This window comes from Cupressus sempervirens, chromosome 6 (genome assembly GCF_028749045.1).
Source record: "Cupressus sempervirens isolate cs-2001-9-10 chromosome 6, ASM2874904v1, whole genome shotgun sequence".
In the NCBI taxonomy this organism is placed as follows: Eukaryota; Viridiplantae; Streptophyta; class Pinopsida; order Cupressales; family Cupressaceae; genus Cupressus; species Cupressus sempervirens.
In genome coordinates, this window is record NC_143123.1 from 673,936,210 (window position 1) to 673,957,889 (window position 21,680).

At 33.5% G+C, this 21,680-nt stretch overlaps 1 protein-coding gene across 1 annotated transcript; it reads right to left on the reverse strand.

Annotated features, from left to right (window-relative positions):
* Positions 1 to 10,796: 10,796 nt before the first annotated feature.
* LOC149553986 (uncharacterized) lies at positions 10,797 to 16,955 on the reverse strand. The gene is made up of 9 exons (XM_089789316.1): positions 16,321 to 16,955; positions 15,043 to 15,247; positions 14,517 to 14,607; positions 14,276 to 14,421; positions 13,844 to 14,087; positions 13,562 to 13,666; positions 13,025 to 13,207; positions 12,016 to 12,220; positions 10,797 to 11,464 (listed from the first exon to the last, which is right to left on the reverse strand). The coding sequence occupies exons 1-9, from the start codon at positions 16,553 to 16,555 to the stop codon at positions 10,968 to 10,970; spliced, it is 1,911 nt and encodes a 636-aa protein (XP_089645442.1). The 5' UTR covers positions 16,556 to 16,955; the 3' UTR covers positions 10,797 to 10,967.
* Positions 16,956 to 21,680: the final 4,725 nt, after the last annotated feature.

Genomic DNA, 21,680 nt, shown 5'->3' on the forward strand with positions numbered 1-21,680 from the left:
TGACAAAATACTTAGTCATTATCTAGCAACTTCGTTGATCAGTGTGAGCCGAGCAATCCAAGCATGCCAAGCATAAGTGTCCAAACAATACATGTCAAGAGATATGATAGTTAGTGCTAAGCATTAGTGCAGAAGATCCCAAAACCATAGCAAATTTGTTACTTGGAGTTCCCAAAACCACTTTCCCAATACAATCTAAGGCTCTGACAATGGTTCCCAAAACCCACAATATCTAGACTAGATCTATTTCAAAGTCTAGGACACCTTTATGGCATGACAGGACACAACCTAAGACCAAATTTTTTAGGGATGGAATATGGTCTCTATCAACAATAACACTCAAACCTTAAATTTTGGAAACACAAAATCCACAAGAAATGTTTTTGAAATTTAATCTAGGTACCCAAACCTCTATTTAGGGCTATAAGGAAAAATCATGGATTTCTGAAGGAAACCTATATGGAACTCCTCCATAAAAATTCTTGACCACCTCCAAACTCTTCAATCCACCAACCAACAACCCCTTCCAAGTTAGGACCCCTGACCAATCTCCTAACTCTAGTTGTCTAGAATTCTCTCCGAGGCCTAATAGGGCTATTAGGTTACTTTTCCAAAGTAAGTACTAGAACATCAAGTCATATTCTTATAAAAACAATTGGAACACTTGAGTAATATCACAAAACATCTAAATCCAAGGATTTAGGCTTCTACTCCACCTCTGGGCCAAGTTGTGTCTCAAAAACCAATTTCTAGAAGTCACATTTAGATGCATGTCTAGAGGGTTTAGTGTTTTCTCCTAACATCTTCTTCCTCCTAATCTAAAACCCCAAAATTCTTAAACTACATCCTCCCCACTTTGTTTCCACCAAGGCTCATATTTTTCCCATGGTGGAGTCTCTAGGAAAGAGGAATTTTGTGTCAAAACCCTAATAAGGGCCTTCTTGCAGCCAACAACCACACAAAAATGAATAACTTTCATTCTACCAAACCTCAATACTTCAAATCACTTGCAATAGTCTCCTAAGACACTAGTTCAAATTTTCCAATCCTTCAATGGCACATATACATCCATACAATTCTATACAACTAGTATTTCAGACATTTTCTATAGGAAAACAATAGGATTTTATTGATTTCAATAAAAAGCATACAATAAATTTTCCTCTTCTGATTAAGAAAGGTTTCTCAACCTTATTTAACCATTCCCAAGAAGTTCCAACTTAAAGATGGTTGTGAATGTTGGGATTCAAATCTTTCACTTTTTGGCAAAAAGTTGCCTTATGTAACATTGACAATATTGAAAACTTTGTGAAGAAGTTGACAAGTGTTAACAATCTTTCTAAAACTTTAATCCTAAAGTCCATTTAGAAACTTAGAAAGGTTATGGTCACATTTTAACCTTTATTAAACTTCCTAGACTACTTTATCTCATTCTAACTTAGAAATTGTCCAAAAAATGGCTAAGGTAGATAACTAGGTTTATAACACACTTATTATCTCCTTGCCTTACAAATAGGACATTATTTCTAACATTGGATTCAAGATCCAAATACTACCCTAACCATTTTTCTTTGATCCTTTTGATGTGCTTGCAATGGATAACTTTGACGGTGTTCCTAGACCAATTAGTATGTCACGAGCAGTCAATGTGTGCTGAGTTACTAAGATGTTGAGAAAACAATGTGTGTCAAGTGATTCAGGTGTCAAGCAATAGTATGTGCCAAGCCATTTAGGAGCCGAGTAAATAGCATAAGAGCATAGTTAAGGCTGAGCATTAGAAACTTATTGATGTTGAAATACCAGTCAATGACATAGATGTTTGTAATGGCACAAACTCCTATGTAAACTATTTATGGCCAACATAATCTTGAATTTTTTATATTTAGAGATAAGGATAAATTCATATCATGCATCCCAAGGAAACCCATGCAATCAATAAGAAAAAGAGAAGCATTAAGTGGCAATAAGAATCAAACAAAGTAGATGAATATTACCTAAGATCATATCTGAATGCCTATTTAAAGAGGTAAACCCTAAGGGGGAGTATAGAAATGGTAAAGATATGAAGAGGAGTATCATGTGCGAAAGGAGGCTTGGAGAAGATGCTTAACTAAAGGATCTATATTGTAGAACTAGTTGATGAGAACGGAACCATTTGAGAAGAAAAGCAGTGAAGCATCAGAGAAGAGAGATTCAATCAAGAGGATCAAGATATAAGCAGTAAAGAGGAGATCTGACATCTAGTAGAAAGGTGTTAACCAAAAGATCAGGTACTGAATCATTTTGACAAGTGATACAAGGTAAATCTCTTAACAAAGTAGTCCTAGCATACTTTTGTAAATCTCCTAACAGTGTGCTTACTTAATTGTGAGTTTAATCTTTTAGTCAAGGTGAGACCTAATAGTCTTTATAAGCCTTTAACAGGGCAGACCTTTCACATGGTAGATCATAGTTTATGATCAAAATTTTGTAGCCATAACTGGCCACACTTTATTGTTGTAGTAGTGAAGATTTATAGGTGTCATCCCCACCGCAGTTTTACCTTCTCCTTGGAGGGTTTATGGGTAACCAAAATCTTATGTTATGTGTTGATTTACATTATGCTATGGATGTGATGCATGGTCAAGTATTTCGATTTATTTGTTAAGTTATTAGATGGATGAATGGTGAAATATTTTATGGTAAAATTTTTAAGTACTAATTCAACGCAACCCCCCACCCCGTACCCCCACTAGAACTTACTTTCCCATTTATATTTCCAACAATTTATTACTATATAATTGTTGGAAATATTCAAGATATGACAAGTTACTGAGAGGGGAGGGGTGAATCAGTAACTTTTAAAATTTCAAACAATAAAACTGCATACTGATATATTCACCATTCATCCAAGTAACCTACTGTAAGCATGAAACAAAATCATTTGCAACACTTGAACACACAGATTTGGTGACCCAGAAACCTTCCAAATAGAAAGTAAAACTGGGGTGGGGATGAAACCCACAAAGCTTCGTTACTGCAGTATGAAGTTGGCCGGTTAAGGCTTACAATGACCACTTCTGGTGATCTGCCCTGTTAGGAGCACAAAGGATTGCTAGATCCACCTTGTTAGAGGATTTACAAACATACAATAAAGTATGCACTCTGTTAGGAGATTTACAAAAGACTGTTAAGTCTACCTTGTTAAAGGATTTACAAAAACTGATTCACCTGTTAGAATGAAACAGTGGATCTGATTACAACTGATTGCTGATAAGATCCGCTATGCTCTGATTCACCTTGATGTGATAGATAAAACTTTTCTGCTCCAAAACTTGACCTTGCTGAATACCTTCACAACTCGGCACACATACTTTCGCACACATGTATTTCTTTCACACTTTCACATTTTCATTCATTACCATTACATTTGAATGATACAATACATTGCATATATATACCATCCAAATAAACAATACATGCAAGGTCGGCCAAAACAACAAGTGCAAATCTCTATACAAAGTCAGCCCAACGTAAAAACTCGGGTTCACTGAACTGACTCGGTGTCCTTCTGATACTCGGCATCCACTGCGTTACTCGGCATCGTCATGCACTCGGTAGAAGTGAAGGCACGGTCCATACTAAACACTTCGAGTAGTTCTAAACTCGGTAACCACTGGAGACTTGGTAGAAGAGATGTCACTCGGTGAACACTTCTATCTGAACTATAGCTCGGTGATCAAAGGAAACACTCGATAGAACCTTGTGACTCGATGATAGTTAGTTTCCTTGATAACCGTCTGAGCTCGATAAAATTAATTTCCTTGATAACCTCAGGAGCTCGGTTATCACGAAGTTCTCGGTCAATACTAAGTACATCTTCACTCGGTCAAAACTTATTCCTTTCTTTACCTCGAACACTCGGTAAACACTGGCTGCTTTGTTCACCTCGATCACTCGGTAAACACTGACTTCTTTGTTCACCTCAATCACTCGGTAAACACTGAGAACTAGGTAAAGCTTGGCTTACAAAGGAATGTCCGGTGAGAGCTCGGTAAGCATTCAGAATCCAATAAGTGTTGTAACTAATGACAAAAATGTATCATAATGCCAACAATAATATTACAAATTACAATATCTTTTAAAAAAACAAAATTGTAATTTATGCATTTATTTTTTAAAATGAATTTTAATAGTACATATTTAAGAAAGTAAATATTAAAAACAATTAATTTTGATCAATTATTGTCATCATGAATTGATCTACATCATCTCAGAACGGGTAGAAGCATCTAAAGTAAGGGAGTAAATTCTTAGACCTTCAAATGATAGGAAACATGTAAATTATAATTGAGAATGTTCACTTAAAAGACATGTTAGATCAATTAACACTTAGAATTATAGATTACTTTTAATAATAAAAAAGTATGGATATTTGAAACTTGGTTATTTATATGATCTTTTAAGCTGACATCTAACTTATTTGAAAGTGAGTAGTGTTTTTGATGTAGTTTCCAGCCACATTTCGCAATCTAGAAAGGAAATTCCCAGTTGTGGGCTAGATTCACCTTGTTTTTCATCATCTCAAGAAAATATTTTGAGTAAAACACTTTTATGTTAAATAAAATGAGATGATGTAAACTAGGGTATGCCCCTTTTTATTTTGTACAATATAGGACTTTGGTCCTGGGCAAGACTAGAGGTTTTCTTACTCCATTCTTTCCTACCAGTGCCTATTTGAATGAAGAATCCATGTAATTTTTTCATTCATTAAATTATAATACAAGGCTTTGGTCATTTACTGACATATATATATATATATATATATCAATTATTAAATCAAAAAAATAAAATTTTGGTTTAAAAATCATACCAAAAGATAAATAACATATATATAAATTCAAACTATAAATATTTTTAATAAATTATAAAACTTAAATTTCTTAAAAAATAAAAACTTATTAAATAAATTGGTTATATCTCACAAATTTATTTTATAAAGAATACATTAATTTTTCAAGTAACAAAATAACACAAGTAAAATTGTATAATTTGTAATAGAAGGTAAATATGGGCATATTGACATCCAACCAATGAATTTTGTAGCTTGATAGTTGTAACCAAGGTAATCATAATATTTACATGAATGCTAGAGCTCATAGCCATATGATCACTTGGAATAATATTTCGACCACACCTAGATGCTTAGGTATTTGTTATGGTCTTTCTAGTAAAGGAGTGAACTCCTTGTGCCTTGTGATAACTAAAATTTAAAATTTAAAATTTTAAAAAAAATTAAAAAAATTTAAAAATAAATAAAATCTTGACAGGAGTCATAGTATACACGAGTTATTTTTGGGGAATGATAGCTTACTAATCATATTCCACTGAGCATGAAAGCCCCTTTTTCTTCCTTTGAAACACCCTATTATAACAACTTTTTCTAATGATATCAATGATTACATTTTTCCCTTAGAGTGAGATATTTTGGTTATCCCTTTTCTACCAAGTTGTGGACAATAATAACTCTAATAGGTTGGTCTTTCAAGGGAAATGAAGATTTGGTAATGGTGCTAGAGCATCTTGTGTCTTTGGGCAATCTTGCATCAACCAAACATATTTCTACTTATCTGTACTAGTTTGTTGTTTGTGAAGTAGTCATTGCTTCTTTTGTTTGTAGGTCATGAGCAGTTGTTATCATGTCGAGGACTTATCCTTTATCCTTGTCCCAAGTGCGCAAGTTCTTATGTTGGCTATTTCTTGAGTTCAATGTTGATCTTTGTGGTCTTATTTTCCTATCATTTCTATCTTGAGTAATGAGTTGATTCGATTGGCATCGTTTGGATTTATTATATGGCATTTATGCAGTTAGGAACTGAATCCTAGCACGTGTTGACCTACCTTCAAGTGCGCATGGTTTATATGATTGTTTGCATGGGTTTGTGTTTACTCTTTTGAGTATGGTCCTAAATTATAATTAATGTTAGAGTAGCCAACTTGTGGCTTAGCTGGCTATCAAAGAAGCTTGGTTAGATGTGGGAAAGTAGATAGGTAGATGAAGTAAGAAGATCAAAAAGGATTAGAAGAGAGGAGATGATAGAAGATGCAAGCTAAGGCTCTAACTTTGTATATTTCCTATTTTACTTAAGGCCACAACCCGAAAGGCCTCACATCTGGACATGTTGCAGCTATTCTCTATGTGAAGTGAAATAATTACACCTAAAATATGTTGTGTCTAGCCTTTTGTTCTCTATGGTTTTGTTTATCAATTATTCAGCTTCTATGTGTAACTCTAAGTAAGGGTAGAAGGTTGCAAGTTGATTTTATTCTACATGTTGTTGTAGGTCTCTCCATGCACCTCTCTACATTAGGTGGTATTAGAGCGAGTTCTTTCTTATGGCTTAGATTGTGGAGAACCTTGTTGAATTTGTTTGTAAGGTGGTAGATCTAAAATCTGACATATAACTTGTAGAAGGTTACGATCTTGTAGGAACTATTGTCAAGATGGTTTGTGGTAGAGGAAATACAAATAATGCTATTATGGACATGCTAAGGTAGATTGCAGTGAGACTTGAAGTTTTGGAGACTAATGCAAAGAAGAGGTGTACATCTTGAACATATTAGTGATGTTGAAGAGGCAACACCAAATCCTAATATTTAACCTGAGGTTGGACAAGATGAGGAAAGGCTCCTAAGAGTTTTGTCTAGGGAAAATGCTAGACCTATTGTTGAAGTTTCTTTCTATGATGGAAGACTTGAAACTAATGTTGTGTTGGATTGGATCGTTGAGATGGACATGCTTTGAGTATGAAGGTACTCCTAATAATAAGAAGGTTAATATAGCAATCACCGAGTTGAAGGGGCATGCTTCACTTTGGTGGGATCATTTGCAAACTAAGAGACAGAAGAGAGGGAAAGAAAATATCAAGACATGGGAAAAGATGATTATCAAGTTAACTTGTTGAGAAAGATGCAAAATTTGAGACAAAAGGACATAAGTGTGAAGGAATATAGTGAGAAATTCTACAAATTGGATATCAGATCTGGACATGTAGATGATAAGGTTGATAAGGTGACAAGGTACTTGAATAGTTTGAGGACATCAATTCAAGATGAGATCATCTATGTTAAGATTGATAATGTGGAAAAATCTTATCAATATGCTTTGAAGGCTGAAGAAAGATTAGCAAAGAAACATGATCAGAGAAAAAGAGGAAGAGGTGGTAGATTTCAGATAGGCAGAGGTGATAAAAAGATCATAAAGGATTAGAAGATAGAAGAAGATAGAAGATATGAGCTAAGACTCTGACTTTGTATATTTCATGTTTTGTATAAGGCCACAACCTAAAATATATCACTATCAGGCATGGTGTGGCTTTTCTATATGTTAAGTGAAATAATTGCCCTAAAATATTCTGCATTTGGCCTTGTGTTCTTTGTGTTTTCATTTATCAATTGTGTAGCTTTTGTGTCTAACTCTAAGCAAGGGTAGAAGGTTGAAAGTTGAAAGCTTTGTTTTGGATATTCAAGAGTGTGTTCAAACCTAGGGTAAGAAATATTTCGTACCACATTATGGTCTCATTTTAGGTTCTACGATTTTCATCTTGCCCTCTATATCCCTAAACCTCTATTTTTTATGAACCTCCTATTTCATGGCCTTACCCTCTCGCTGATATCATTGACACACTAGGTCTCAATAAGAAGAAATGTGAGTGACATCAGGGAGCCCTTAAAATCACCTCTTGTCTTGCTAATTTTGAGGTGTAAGTCAACCACCAACATTAATGGAACCCCACCCCACCAACCCACTAATCACCACTATGAAGGAAATTTAATATCTTATTCATGAGGTGGTCAATGATGAGAATGACAATGTTGATTAGTAGCACAACATCCCCCTTACATCTAACAAATTAGCTTCCAAAATTGCAAGTAGAGGAATTACATACTAGTAAATTATGGCTCAATGAATGAGAATATTGATCAGGAGGAAGGGAGGGGTAAAGAGGAGGAAATGACTTTGAAGTTGTTGATGCTAATGTTAAAGATCTTAGTAGCTCTCATAAATCTACTACCCTTAGTTTTGCCTATGTCTTAGAGAGTACGAAAGAGGACCACATTGATATTACTAGGGACACGTTGCTTACGAAAGGGAATATCAACCCTTCTAATTATAAATTGGGTTGTGAAGGTTGTGTGAAAATTGTACAAAAGTTGACCATTCTGAGAAGTGCGGTGGAAAATTTGGATACTAAATTGTTGGAAGTGGAAAGAAATATGGGAAGTGTTTCTAGATCCAGTCTGTAGGTCATGCACAATTCTACTACCTCCCTCTTTCTATTGCAACAAAATATCCTTAGTGAAGATGTTGACAAAGAAGTAAACTATAAGGATTTGTTCAAGTTTCTCAATGATGAATGGAGCCATGTTTTGTACCAATCAGGTTGTGACATCAATTCTCCTCACATTGTTCAACTACAAGTGGTATTTATTTCTTGTTGCCCCTATGAGGTTTAGTAAACGTTATTTATTTTTGAGTTTGTCTTTAAGCTTAGGTTTTATACCCATTTTGAAAAAATTACTAATAAGATATAAATTGTGTTAGTTTTTCTTAGAACATGACTTACTTAACTCCTACTATTACTAGCAATTCATTGCATAGTTGGTTGCATATATCTTGTTTGCTATACTAACTTTTCTCTAGGTTATCTCTACAATGAATGCACTATTAGACTTTACTCCCTTAGATTGTGATTTTGTAAGGGTCAACACCCTTGTTTTTCAATTGATTAATATAAAAATAAACTTATAATTTTGGGGCTTACTACTTAGCATGTTGGTTAAATGGTGGTATTTGTTTGACATCCCACAAGAAAGTTTGAAAGATGTGTTATGCTAATGTCACTGATTATTTTTAAAATAAATTTAATAATTTATTTATATAAGATAATTTAATGCTTGCATATCTATTTATTTATTTAATAATATAAATTATAATAATGATATTTTTTAAGTAAAATAAAATATATAATTATAATTATAAAATATATTCAATTTATAATTATTAGCAATCTATTGTAGTATTTTTAAAATAATCATATAAAAGCAATTAACCAAATTATCAACATTTATAAAATTAACCTCATTTAGTAATATCATATATTTAATCTCTTGCATATCTATTTATTTATATAATAATATAAATTATAATAGTGATATTTTTAAAAGTAAAATAATAAATAAAATCATAATTATAAAATATATTTAATTTATAATTATTCGCAATCTATTATAGTATTTTAAAAACTATCATATAAAAGCAATTTACCAAATTATCAACATTTATAAAATCAACCTTATATAATAATTTATATGCATATAGTGTTAAAATAAATTAAACATACATTTATATCTTGACATAAGGAAAAAAAAACTAGCTAAGCTTTATGAAGTTTCCATACACTTAGAAATTACAAGTCCACATAAACATAAAAGCCTATAAAATTACAAGCCCATATAAACATAAAAACCTATAGAGACACTAGATCAGTACAAAATGTTATCTTCAATACATCTATCATAAAGTATTTGGATGTATTTTAGTGTATTCATGGTTAAACAACCAACAAAATAGTAAATTATGTAGACAATTGAAAAGAAAAATGAAGTATTCCCTTTCAAAGGTATGGGTTATAGTAAATTATATAGACAATTGAAAAGAAAAATGAAATATTCCCTTGCAAAGATATGGGTTTTAGTTTATTTTATAGAGATTTGAAGAAAGTGGAGATGAATTAGGAAATAAAAGTCAATGGTAGAAGTCTAAGAGGATAATATGTTTGCCATTAAAAAAAGAAGAGAGTGTGTAATTCATATCTCATGTGGCATGAGTTGGATTACCTGGTCATTATTAGATTGCCATGTAAAATTGAACAATTTTAAGCACTTCAACTTTCACACCTTTGAACTTTTATAGACAACCATTCTCCTTTGTAGATCTCATTAAAACCAATCTACACTTGGATGATGATTCCTAAGGTCCTAGGCTCACTTTGAGTTAGTTGACATTTGTCTCATCTTGGAGTCATCATCAATTTGATTTTTTTATACTCACTCTTATGAATAATTGCAAGATTGTTTTAAGGGTTAGCAAGTTGATTTTGATATCTTTATAGTTGAAAAAAAATAAAATTAAAATCATAAAGACATTTGAAAAACAAGAGTTCTGAGAGAGCTAAAGTCCCTGCCTTTTATAAGTAATGGAAGGGTGCTTTTGTGTGTAGTAAGACACAGTGATTGAATAGCAAAGAGCAAAAAAAACATTAGAACAACTTATCAAAAGAAGCATTTACAGTCATCTGTAATTCTATCAATAATAAATAGTTGTTAGTAAATGAAATTTTCATTAATCAATATTGTTGGAGATGACTAGAAAATGAATTGTTAGAAAATTTGTTGACATAAAATGCATTTAGAAAATTTTTAATATACAAATTTTCAATTCTTATTTTCATATATTATTTTTTGAATATTTATTCTAATAATTTAAAACTTTGGAAAAATAATTCCATATTTTTAAAATAATTTTAATAGAAATGAATATTTAAAAATAAAACAATTTTGGACTTTAATAATACAGTGGACTATAATCATTTAATTTAATTATGTACCAAAACTGAAAACATTAGTACCCTGCATTATAGATAAGGCAGGGACTAATAACACAATAGTACTATTTTGCTTATATTTTATTTACTTCATATTTATTTTGTATCACTTTAGAACATTGAAAAAAAAATATGAAAAAATATTTCAAATTAAAGGGAAATCCAAAAAGAATTATTTTATTTCATATGAGGGGAAACAATTGCAGCAACCCCAGGTACAAATTCCTGGCTCACCTAAACTAGAGAATTGAACGAAATAATTTCAGGCAGAAATGCACATCCTCAGTGAATTAGAACACTTGGCAGAGGATGCTTAATTAATTACTTGGTTGCATTTGTCACTTGAGCTTCAGTGGTCAATCCAAACCCAAATGGGAATAGGGGATCATAGTCCTTGTCCCCTATATTCATGGGCAGCTGATCAACACTCTTGAACCATGTCCTTGGAAGACTTCCATGAAATCCATAGTCTCCGAAAATCACATCTGTCACACCTTGACCCTCAGTGCCAGGAAGCCATGCTGCAACAAAGGCATCAATCATTGATATGTATGGTTCAATGACAAGAGGCCTTCCAGAGATCAATATTACTAAGCATTTCACTGAAGCACAGACGTTGTTGATAGTGTCAGTTCCATTTAAGGGAATTGTCAAATTCAAGTTATCCCCATACATTTCAGCATATGGTGGCTCACCCACAACCACAATAGCATATGAGAATCCCTGTGCTTTCACATAGTTTGCATCTGGATTTTGTTCATAAACAACCTCAGTAGAGGGACTGACAGATGATTTTATTGCTGTCAGAATTGTAGTTCCTGCATGAGATAGAACAATATTAGAAACAGAGATTTGATGTTCATATGGTCCATAACAATGGAAAATAGGTTTTTGGGTTTTGTGTCCTTTAAAAACTGTTTTATCCTATAATCAAAAACAATAAAATATAAGTTTTTGGGGGTAAAAATCGGTTGTAGAGAGAAATTCTTTATCAGCATTTAAGACCACTTTGTGGCCCATCACTATCAATTGATTGGAGCTGAATTTTCTCTTAAGAGTAAACAGATTTCCACAGTCAATGAAATCAATTGCTATTATTTATGGATTTGATTAACTTTTTTTCCATCAACATTTCGGATCACACTCTGCGATCCACCAAAAGAATAAGTAAAAGACAGCATAAGCAGTGTGATTTGATATGTTGCTGCAAAAAATGTTACACAATCAAATCCAGAAATAATAACAATTGGAATTTTCTCTTTGCACAGATTTTTGACCTTAAAACCTTATTTCTCAGTACTTGAAAATTGATTGATTGGTTAGCTGCTAGACCACTAGTCTACACAAATGCCAACTTATGTGGACTTACCTACAGTTGAGCTACCACTTAAACCTTGCCATGTTTCTGTCCATCCACCGCACTGATAACCTAGATTGTCTGCATGTGACCCTGCAACAAGAATCTTCGGAGCATTCTTATCCAAAGGGAGAAGAGGGACTTGACTGCCGGGCTTTCCATTTTGCAACAACACCAGAGACTTCCTAACAGCTTCTCTTGCCAAATCCCTGTGTTCCTGCAACCCATAAGTTACTTTAGATTGAAGCAAATCAAATGTTGGAACTCCATACTTCTGATATCCTTCACATTAGAGCAAAGAGGATTTCAAAGAGAACAAAAACTGTATGTTTAAAGAGTTCATGTATGTGAAACATTGATTCATAAAACTATCACACAATCAAATCTAAAAACAATAGAAGTCAACAATATGTATCGTAGAGGACACGAGCCTACAACACTACGATAAATTGTGAACCTCTCATCTGAGAGGTCTTGAATTCGAATCTACTCAAGTTTAAGTTTTAACATTTAATAATAATTATCTTGACAAAAATTAATAATAAAAATAACAAATAATCTAGAGTTCCACTGTGGTATACTTAAGTCTCTACAAATGACAGTTCTAAACAAACAACAGCCAAAATTAAAAAAATTGAGTGCTGCCGCGATAAAATGCTTAGTGGAGTACATAAATTAAAAGGAAAGAATGACAAATTCTCAGAAGGAGCTGTGTAGCAAAAAAGCATAATCACCACTAGCAGTTAGCTTTGAAAAAGAATTGTATTGGTACAGCTCAAAGAAATAGGCAGCAGGGGGTGCCGTTTTGGGTCTAGACTGATGCTAAGGTTTAGTTTCTCTATAAAAAGATGATTGCTTTGCTTAAACTTCTTTGTAGTTGCTACAGAAAATGCGAAAACTTTGAAGTAAGTCAATGTTCTGAAGACCCTTTTCTAGAAGCAAACTAAATGAGACTGCAAAAGCTGACAAGAAGCATTGATCAATCAAAAAGTACTAATAACCCACAATATAAACACTTCACCTTGCTCCCAATCTGTTTCAGTAGGTTGTAGTCTCCCATAGGATTCTCAAAGAGCCCGCTGGCAAATTTCACTCTCAAAATTCTTCGCACGGCATCATTTATTCTGCTCATAGGGATGAAACCACCTTCGACATGTGCAGTCAGTAGATTAATGAACTCTGTGAAGTTGTAAGGAACCATCACCTATGAAAAAGATTAACCAGAGAAAATGTCAAGCATAGATCTCATAGCTACAATGATTCAATAGTCTCTCGTGAATTATCATTTTCTCTGTAAAAGCTAGTTAACATGACTTCAACTCAGGCAAGAGCCTATAAAACAATGGTTACTTGAGCCTCTCATGAGGGAGGTCTCGAGTTCAATTCAAGTCTATTCGAATTTAATACATAATAATAATTAATCTAAGCTTCAGCCTATTACCTATAAAAAATATATATAACTTCAACTCCATCATTTGACTGAGATGATGAAAGCATCCTCTACATCACTAAAATAGAATTTCAGCACTAACAATAAAAATAATGGAAGAATAATTACCAGGTCAATTCCTGCACCTACGCTTTCAAGTACTGACAAAGAATAATTAGCACCAGGTGGGCTAGTTATTCGGTCAATACCTTGCCAATCTGAAATAACCATGCCCTGCAACCCAAAAATGTCAACATAAAAAAGGCATGAATCTCTAATGGGATCAAGAAGAAGAAAATACTAGTATTGAATTTGAATAGAGCAATAGCCTATAGGATCATGAAAATAACAATTTACAGTAGTTTTGTATTTGAATCTGGAAGTGGCTTTGTTTTATCCTCTTTTAGTTACCTTGAAGTGAAGTTGCTTTTTGAGAACTTCAGAAATAAGAAAGCGGTTGGCATGCATCTTCATTCCATTCCAGCTGGAATATGAAATCATTACAGTAGAGACTGATTTGTAGATGGCGTCAAAATAGGGAGTCATATGAATACCAAGTAATCCTTTGTAGTTGATGATAGTATTGTTCTCATCAATACCATTAATTGTGCCTCCATCACCAACAAAGTGTTTAGCACAAGCTACGACATTTTCCCTGAATGCATGCATTCTATGAATTAGGAACTCGCTCATATTTTTTTCTAGGCCTACAAATATTACACCATTAGTGCTTAATCTGAGCACTTCAAATTCTTGCAAGAATAGTGCAAAATCAAATGATTTTAACAAGACTTGTATGCGATTTGAAGCAATTCAGAGATTCCTAATGTGATACAATCTTACGGTCCTGCTACAAAGGGAAATCCCTTTGGGTGGTTTTCAGGGGGCTGCCCCTGCAAACCGTAGATGATTTTGGTCATAGATTTCACCACCTCTGGATCCTCACTGTAGCTCTCATAGCATCGCCCCCATCGAGGATCTCGGCAAACCTGCTCATAAACCCAAATATCAAAATAAAAAACCTAGGCAAGCTAGAATGTTACCATCTGAAGCATATTCAATCCTAAATCGTCCAGAATCTTACAGCAATACATGGAGCAAATGCATAAGGAATCCCCGTAGCTCGAACTTCCAAAGCTGTAGCAGCACCAATTCTTTTCACCAGCTCGGGATCTCTTCATGACCAAAACAAAAATGTGAGAGCTATCTATAGGTTACCATTAAAATCAACAACCTTCTGAGTAAACAATCATATTCTATACGTCCTGCAAAGCATTTTGTCCTAGACGACATTACAATTGTCTAATCATATTTTATCAGGCAGCAAAACCCATTTCAAAGGTCTACATACAATGGATCATGTTTACTAATCAGGGTTCAATGTACATAAATGGCAATGTAGCTTCCGAATTAGAGAAATTAAACATATAAATGTTTTCTCAAAGGGAACAAATGATTAGAGAAACTGATATTACAATGACAATATATAGAATCTACAGATCAGATAATGCAAAAACATTGAACAATGAAAACAACATGGTTTGCAGTACATAGGATAGGAAAAGGGAAAATGGGGAGGAGGTGGTGTATGGTGTACCAGTACTGCTTACCTGGTTGCTCCAAGGCCAACATTGTGAGGGAAAATTGTAGCCCCATAGACATTGTTATGGCCATGCACAGCATCTATGGCGTACATTGATGGGATCTGAAGACGAGTTGACATGGCACCTTGCTGAAACTCATTTATCATTCCAAGCCACTGCTCTGGAGTTGCTTGAGGTGCAGGCTCACTTCCTCCGCCACTAAGTACACTCCCTGGATCGTAAACAATACAATACAACACATCCCATTATGAGAGTAACACAGCGATATTGCTATCAGAATTAGTAGTGATTCACAAAAATCTATCTTTCATAAGAATGAATTGTACATTTAGTAATCATTGCATCTAGGTATTAGAACTTAGAAGCTCATCACCCATCTCAAAACTACTCCAAATCAAGCATGCCTAATTATAGAGTTTCCTCTGTTTAAGCCCACTTAATTACCTACTTATCACATTTCCAAAAGTAGTTGCCCCTCAAGCCTTGATATAAAAACCCAAAAGAAGCATAGTTCTTATTGTAACCTTTACAAGGTTTGTTTTGCCGAAGGCTTCCTAATATGAACAGGGGTTCTTGGTGTTGGGGACTAATGAAACCGCAGAGCTTTTTAAATAACTGTTTTCAAGATGCAGAATTTCCTTATCAAAAATATGAAACAAACTAGAACCCAGAAACATTAAAATAGACATTTTGATACGAAACATAAATTTAAAAAGCAGAATCGCAGAGTCGTGCTACTCTATCTCATTCACTATGAAAACCTAATTTTCATTATTATGATCTCATTCGTGCATTTGTTATTCTTACCAATTCTGATCAAAATGCACACTTAGTGTACATTTTAATGGGAAAATAAGATTCAAAAATCAAAATTGCAGAGGCATGATACTCTGCCTCACGCACTGTGAAAACCGATTTTTCTTTATTATAGTATCGTTCATTTGATGTCCGTACAAATTTTGAACAAAATGCACACGAAACACGCATTTTAATGGGAAAGAGAGATTGAAAAACAAAATTGTAGATCTCATACACTGGGGGAAAACCTAATTTTCATTATTATGACCTCAATCATTTGATGTTCTTAGCAATTTTGTAATATTTCATTATTATAATCTCGTCCATTTGGTGTTCTTACAAATTTTGAACAAAATGCACACAAAACACACATTTTAATGGGAAAGGAAGATTAAAAAACAGAATTGCAGAGGCTAGCTACTATATCTCATACACTCTGAAAACCTAATTTTCATTTTTAAGACCTCATTCATTTGATGTTCTTACCAATTTTGTAATATTTCATAACATCTGCAGAAGCCACAGATCTTTCAATTTGGGTCATCTGTCCAATTTTCTCTTCCAGTGTCATCCGAGCCAGCAAATCTTCAACTCGGACTTGAATGGGCTGTGATGGATCTTTGTAACGAACATATTCTGCATCTGCCCATTTGCATGCATACACAAATACAAGGTATGATAGCATGAAATGCTGCCATCTGAACTCCATTTTGCTCACCATTGCTTCCTTGCAAGTAAAATGTGAGAACAAATTTATCCAACATGCTTATTTATATTTATACCAAATTCTCCCCAAAGTGTATGCATATCCCCAAGGCAGATTAGCGCCATTAGCGGTAAAGGATTATGAATCCTATCAATGAAGTGATAGGATTTCAAACTTCGAAGCAAAGGTTATTTTGGGCTAATCCAGCTAAGAAATTTGAAATTGTAGCACGGGTTTAATAAAGATGGGATAGGATTAAGATTAGATAGATCTTTGACGTCAATGCTAACAAATTTTCTTATCTCTGTCTTATTTTTATCCTCACCACCTCGAGCCCGTTTTCTACGCAAATAGAACTTAGATGAAAGCTGGTTGTGAATTTTGCATCTTGTTGGACTTAGAATAATATGTCAAATATGTTGACTGGAAAATGATATATATCAATAAAATAATCAAGCATATGTTGAATTGGTTAATGGAAATTCGAATGATTTTCTTTGCACATTTTAATATTATTTTTATTTTTAAATTTAAAATATAATATAATTTCATGATTTATTGTAGTCATATCAAACTTGGACTTGTATGAATACTTTACAATAATTACACTTTCCTACAACACTTAATTTTGAGTTATGCAAAATGGATAATGATATTTATAAATTATTTACAAATAATAATAAAATATTTTATTCTAGTTTTTAATTAATTAATAAAAAGTTATTATTTGATTTCTCTTCTTTGTCTAATTTGTTTATTAATTACTAATTAATAATTAAAATCAATAATATGTGGGTGTTTAGATTTTTTACAATTTCTGCCATGGTTTATATCTCATTATCTTGGGGAAGATTCAAGAGTCTTTCTTTAGCTTTCACCCAAAGCTTACATCTCGCATCCCAAGACTATATGATTCAATAGACAGATTTGTTGTGGAAGATGGTGTTGGAGCCTCAGAAAATGAGTTTGAGACGAAATTGGAGGTTTTGGAATCATTCCTTTCCCCTCATTTTATGCCAATAAAGTAAAATAAGTTAATTATTGTTGTATTTTTATATAACTAAGTTGGCAAAACATCCTTCAGTGTAACAAATTGATAATCATGTTACTAAAGACATGTTTTCTTAACGAAGGAATGACTACTTATCTCTATTAGATATATTTTCTGATGATTTAGGTTTATATTTGTTATTATTTAAGAAAATGTTTTTACCACTTTACATTTAGTTTCTATACTCTTTTTGTATTTATGATTTCTCATAAATTTATCTTTAACATAAGGTGCAAAATGTAGTGCTTAGATTGTATACAGATCCTTATCGAAAGCAAAAGAAGGGAATGACAATGAACGGCCTAGAAAGAAGTTGGAAAATGTAACTTGGGACTAGAAGATGATTACCTAGATGTATCTGTGTACTTTATGATGTATCAAAGCCTAAGTCGTTTATCTATCAAAATAATAATAATAAAAGGTGACTTTTAATATGAAATTATTTTAAAATAAATAATGAACATATCGAATAATATTGCTATTATGATTTAACTATGTAGGTTTTTACTCAAACTCAATCGTGATTCACATGAACCCATCTCTCATGAGAATAAATGGAACACTTAGCACTCATTTGATCTAGGTGATGCTCACATATGTGAAGCACTGAGACTTCTTAAGAGGTACCCATTCCAATACTACTCCAAATCGAGTGCACTTAACTACAACATTTGTAATGCCTACCCCCAGTTGACTTTTCTGATTGTATTGTCGAATTCTTTTAGGCCTGTTTTATGTTTATGTTTATAAGTATTGGTACTTGGTTACCAAATTTGATTATATTTCATTTCATACTCAGTTGATTTAAGTGATGAGTTGTTCAGTTATTTCATGTATTTATGTTTATCCTTTCAATGATGATATATGTATGTTCAATTAGTAATTTCAGTTATCTCGTGATGATTAGTTAGATGAATGATTTATATGTAGTTTGAATGATTTAAGAGATTGATCTTGTAGCTATGACACTACTCCATGAGGCTCCCACTGGATCAAACCACCCTGGACTCTGTTGTTCTTTTATTCTGCCCAATCTAGAAGACCAACCGAAGCTAAAGAGGAGTTCAGTTTCTCCCTTGTCACTACCTTTGTAAACACATATGTTGGATTGTCATCTATATGTATCTTGTCTAGCTTTAACTGTCCATCATCCAAAACTGACTGAATGAAATGGTACAGCAATTGTATGTGTTTTGTCTTTGAATGCAGAGCTGAATTCTTTGCAAGATGAATGGCACTTTGGTTGTCTGCAAACAAATAATTATCCTTTTGAAGGCATCCCAATTCTTCCATGAAGAGCTGAAACCACATCATCTCCTTGGCTACCTCTATAGTAGCAACATACTCTACCTTTGTAGGGGATAAAGCATGAACTTTCTGCAATCGAGAAACCCAACTTATCATTGCCCCACCAACAGTAAATACATAACCTATAGTACTTCGCCTGGTATCAATATCTCTTGCCAAATCTAAGTCAACATAGCCTTATAAATCAGTAGTGGAGCCCCCAAAATGTAAACACTTACTGGATGTTCCTCTCAAATATCTGAGAATCCATTTAAATGCATTCTAATGCTCAATTCCTAGATGACTCATATACTTGCAAACAACTCCCACTACATGTGCAATATATGGCCTTGTACATACCATAACATACATCAAGCTTCCTACAGCTAAAGCATAAGGTACCTTGGACATCTTATCCTCCTCTTCTTGTGTCTTGGGACACATCTCCTTAGTCAACTTCAAATGACCAAGTAAAGGTGTGCTGACAACTTTAACATTCTCCATAGAGAAACATTGCAACACCTTCGCAATATAATCAACCTGAGATAATGTCAATTTTTTACTCTTTCTATCTTTGCAAATCATGAAGGATTTGTTTTGCTGACCCCAAATCCTTCATAGCAAATGCATGTGCTAACTATTCCTTTAACCCCTTAATGTGATCCATGTTGGACCCAGCTACAAGCATATCATCAACATATAAACATAAAATAATGTAGCTTCTATCATCCAACCTCGTAAAATAAACACAATGATCTAAGTGACACCTGTTATATCCAAGCTCATGCATAAACCTATCAAATTTTAAATATCATTGTTGAGGTGCTTGCTTCAAGCCATATAAACTTTTCTTCAATCTACACACTAAGTTCTTCTTACCTTTGACCTCAAATCCCTATGGTTGTTCCATATAGATCTCTTCATCCAAATCACCATGAAGAAAGATTGTTTTAACATCAAGCTACTCCAAATAGAAATCTTAAATAGCCACAATACTTAAAACAATGCGAATAGAAGTCATTTTGACAATAGGAGAGAATATCTCATCAAAATCAATGCCCTTTTTCTTTGCAAATCTTTTTACCACTAAATTGGCTTTAAAAAAAATTGTACCTTCATCCTCTTCTTTCAACCTATAAACCCACTTATTTTGTAAAACCCTTTTACCTGTAGGCAACTTGCATAAGTCTCATGTGTTATTTTTCAGCAAAGAGTCCATTTCGTCTTTCATTGCAGACTCCCACTTAATCTTAGTATCCACTTGCACAGCTTCATCATAACATTCAAGTTCACCAGCATCAATAAGTATAATAGAATACAATGAAGGAGAAAATCTTTCTAGAGGTCTACTTAGCCTTGTTGACCGTCTAACATTCATTGCAGTATGTGGTATTTGTTGTTGTAGTGATTGCAGATCATGAGGATCTACTAGAACATCATCTTTTGGAGTATCATCCAACACTACATAATCATTTTCTTTCTTCTTATGTTGCTGCAATAGATCTTTGTACAACACTTTTTCATTGAATATGACATCCTTATTTCTTACAATTTTATGATTTGCAATCCCAAATCCTATAGCCAAATTCATTAATGCCATATCCAAAAAATACACATTTCTTTGACTTAACTTCTAGCTTGGTTCTATTTTCAGAATCTATGCGAGAAAATGCTTCACAACCAAAGGTTTTGAGAAAAGAATAACTCACCTTCTTACCAGTCCATGCTTCCTTTGGAATACGACAACCCAAAGGAGTAGAGGGGCCTCTATTGATCAAATATACAAAAATATTGATAGCCTCTTCTCACATGTTTAAGGGAAACCCTGCATGCAACCTCATGCTTCTTACATGCTCCATTATAGTCATGTTCATGTGTTTAACCACTTGATTTTCCTATGGAGTCCTTGGAATAGTTTTTTGTCTACAAATACCATTAGTGGAGCAATAATATTCAAATTCATGACTACAATACTCACCACCATTATCAAATACAAGACATTTTAATTTCTTACCAGTCTCATTTTCAACCAAGCATTTTTATTTCTTAAAAGTTTGAAATACATCAGATTTATGTCTAAGGAAATAAACTCGTACTTTTCTAGTTGCATCATCAGTAAATGTAATATAATAGTGAGAGCCACCAAGGGAAGATACCTGAGCTGGTCCCCATACGTTTGTATGCATGAGCTCTAATCTTTCACTTTTCTTTTCCTTCCCAGTCTTCACAAAACTCACTCTCTTTTGTTTTCCATACACACAGCTTTCACAAAAATCCAAATTAACACATTTCAAACCTCGTAAGACTTTTTTTGAATGAACTACTTTCATACCTTTCTCACTCATGTGCCCAAGTTTATTGTGCCACAATGTTGTATTAGAATTTACAAAAGTCGTATGTTCTCTTTGCTCAACTACAGCAACTATTCCTGAACATTCATTTTTCTCTAAAACAATCAAAGTAGAAGAAACAATATGACCTATACAAAGATATAAGGTGCCTACTTTCACACCTTTTGCTACTACAAGGGAACCTTTTGAAACATTCTATTTTTTATCATTAAAAGTAACTACACAACCCTCATCACTGAGTTTCCCTAGTAAAATTAAGTTCCTACTTGGCCTGGGAACATGTCTTACCTCATGTAGCAGCCAATGATTTTCATTTTGCAACTTAATCTTAACTTTTCCCTTTTCAACAATCTGATAGGGTCCATTATCCCCCAAATGAACAAGCCCAAAATCCCCTTGGACATAATCAATAAAATAACCTCTATGAGGTGTAGCATGAAATGAAGCACCA

Bases quoted from the DNA above. Each gene is read 5' to 3' on its own strand.
- LOC149553986 (XM_089789316.1), bottom strand. From the start codon at position 16,555: ATGGTGAGCAAAATGGAGTTCAGATGGCAGCATTTCATGCTATCATAC. The intron at 14,088-14,275 runs GTAAGATTGTAT...GCATGCATTCAG, and splicing joins TTTCCCTTTGTAGCAGGACC to GGAAAATGTCGTAGCTTGTG. The intron at 12,221-13,024 runs GTGAAGTGTTTA...TATGGGTTGCAG, and splicing joins TGAAACAGATTGGGAGCAAG to GAACACAGGGATTTGGCAAG.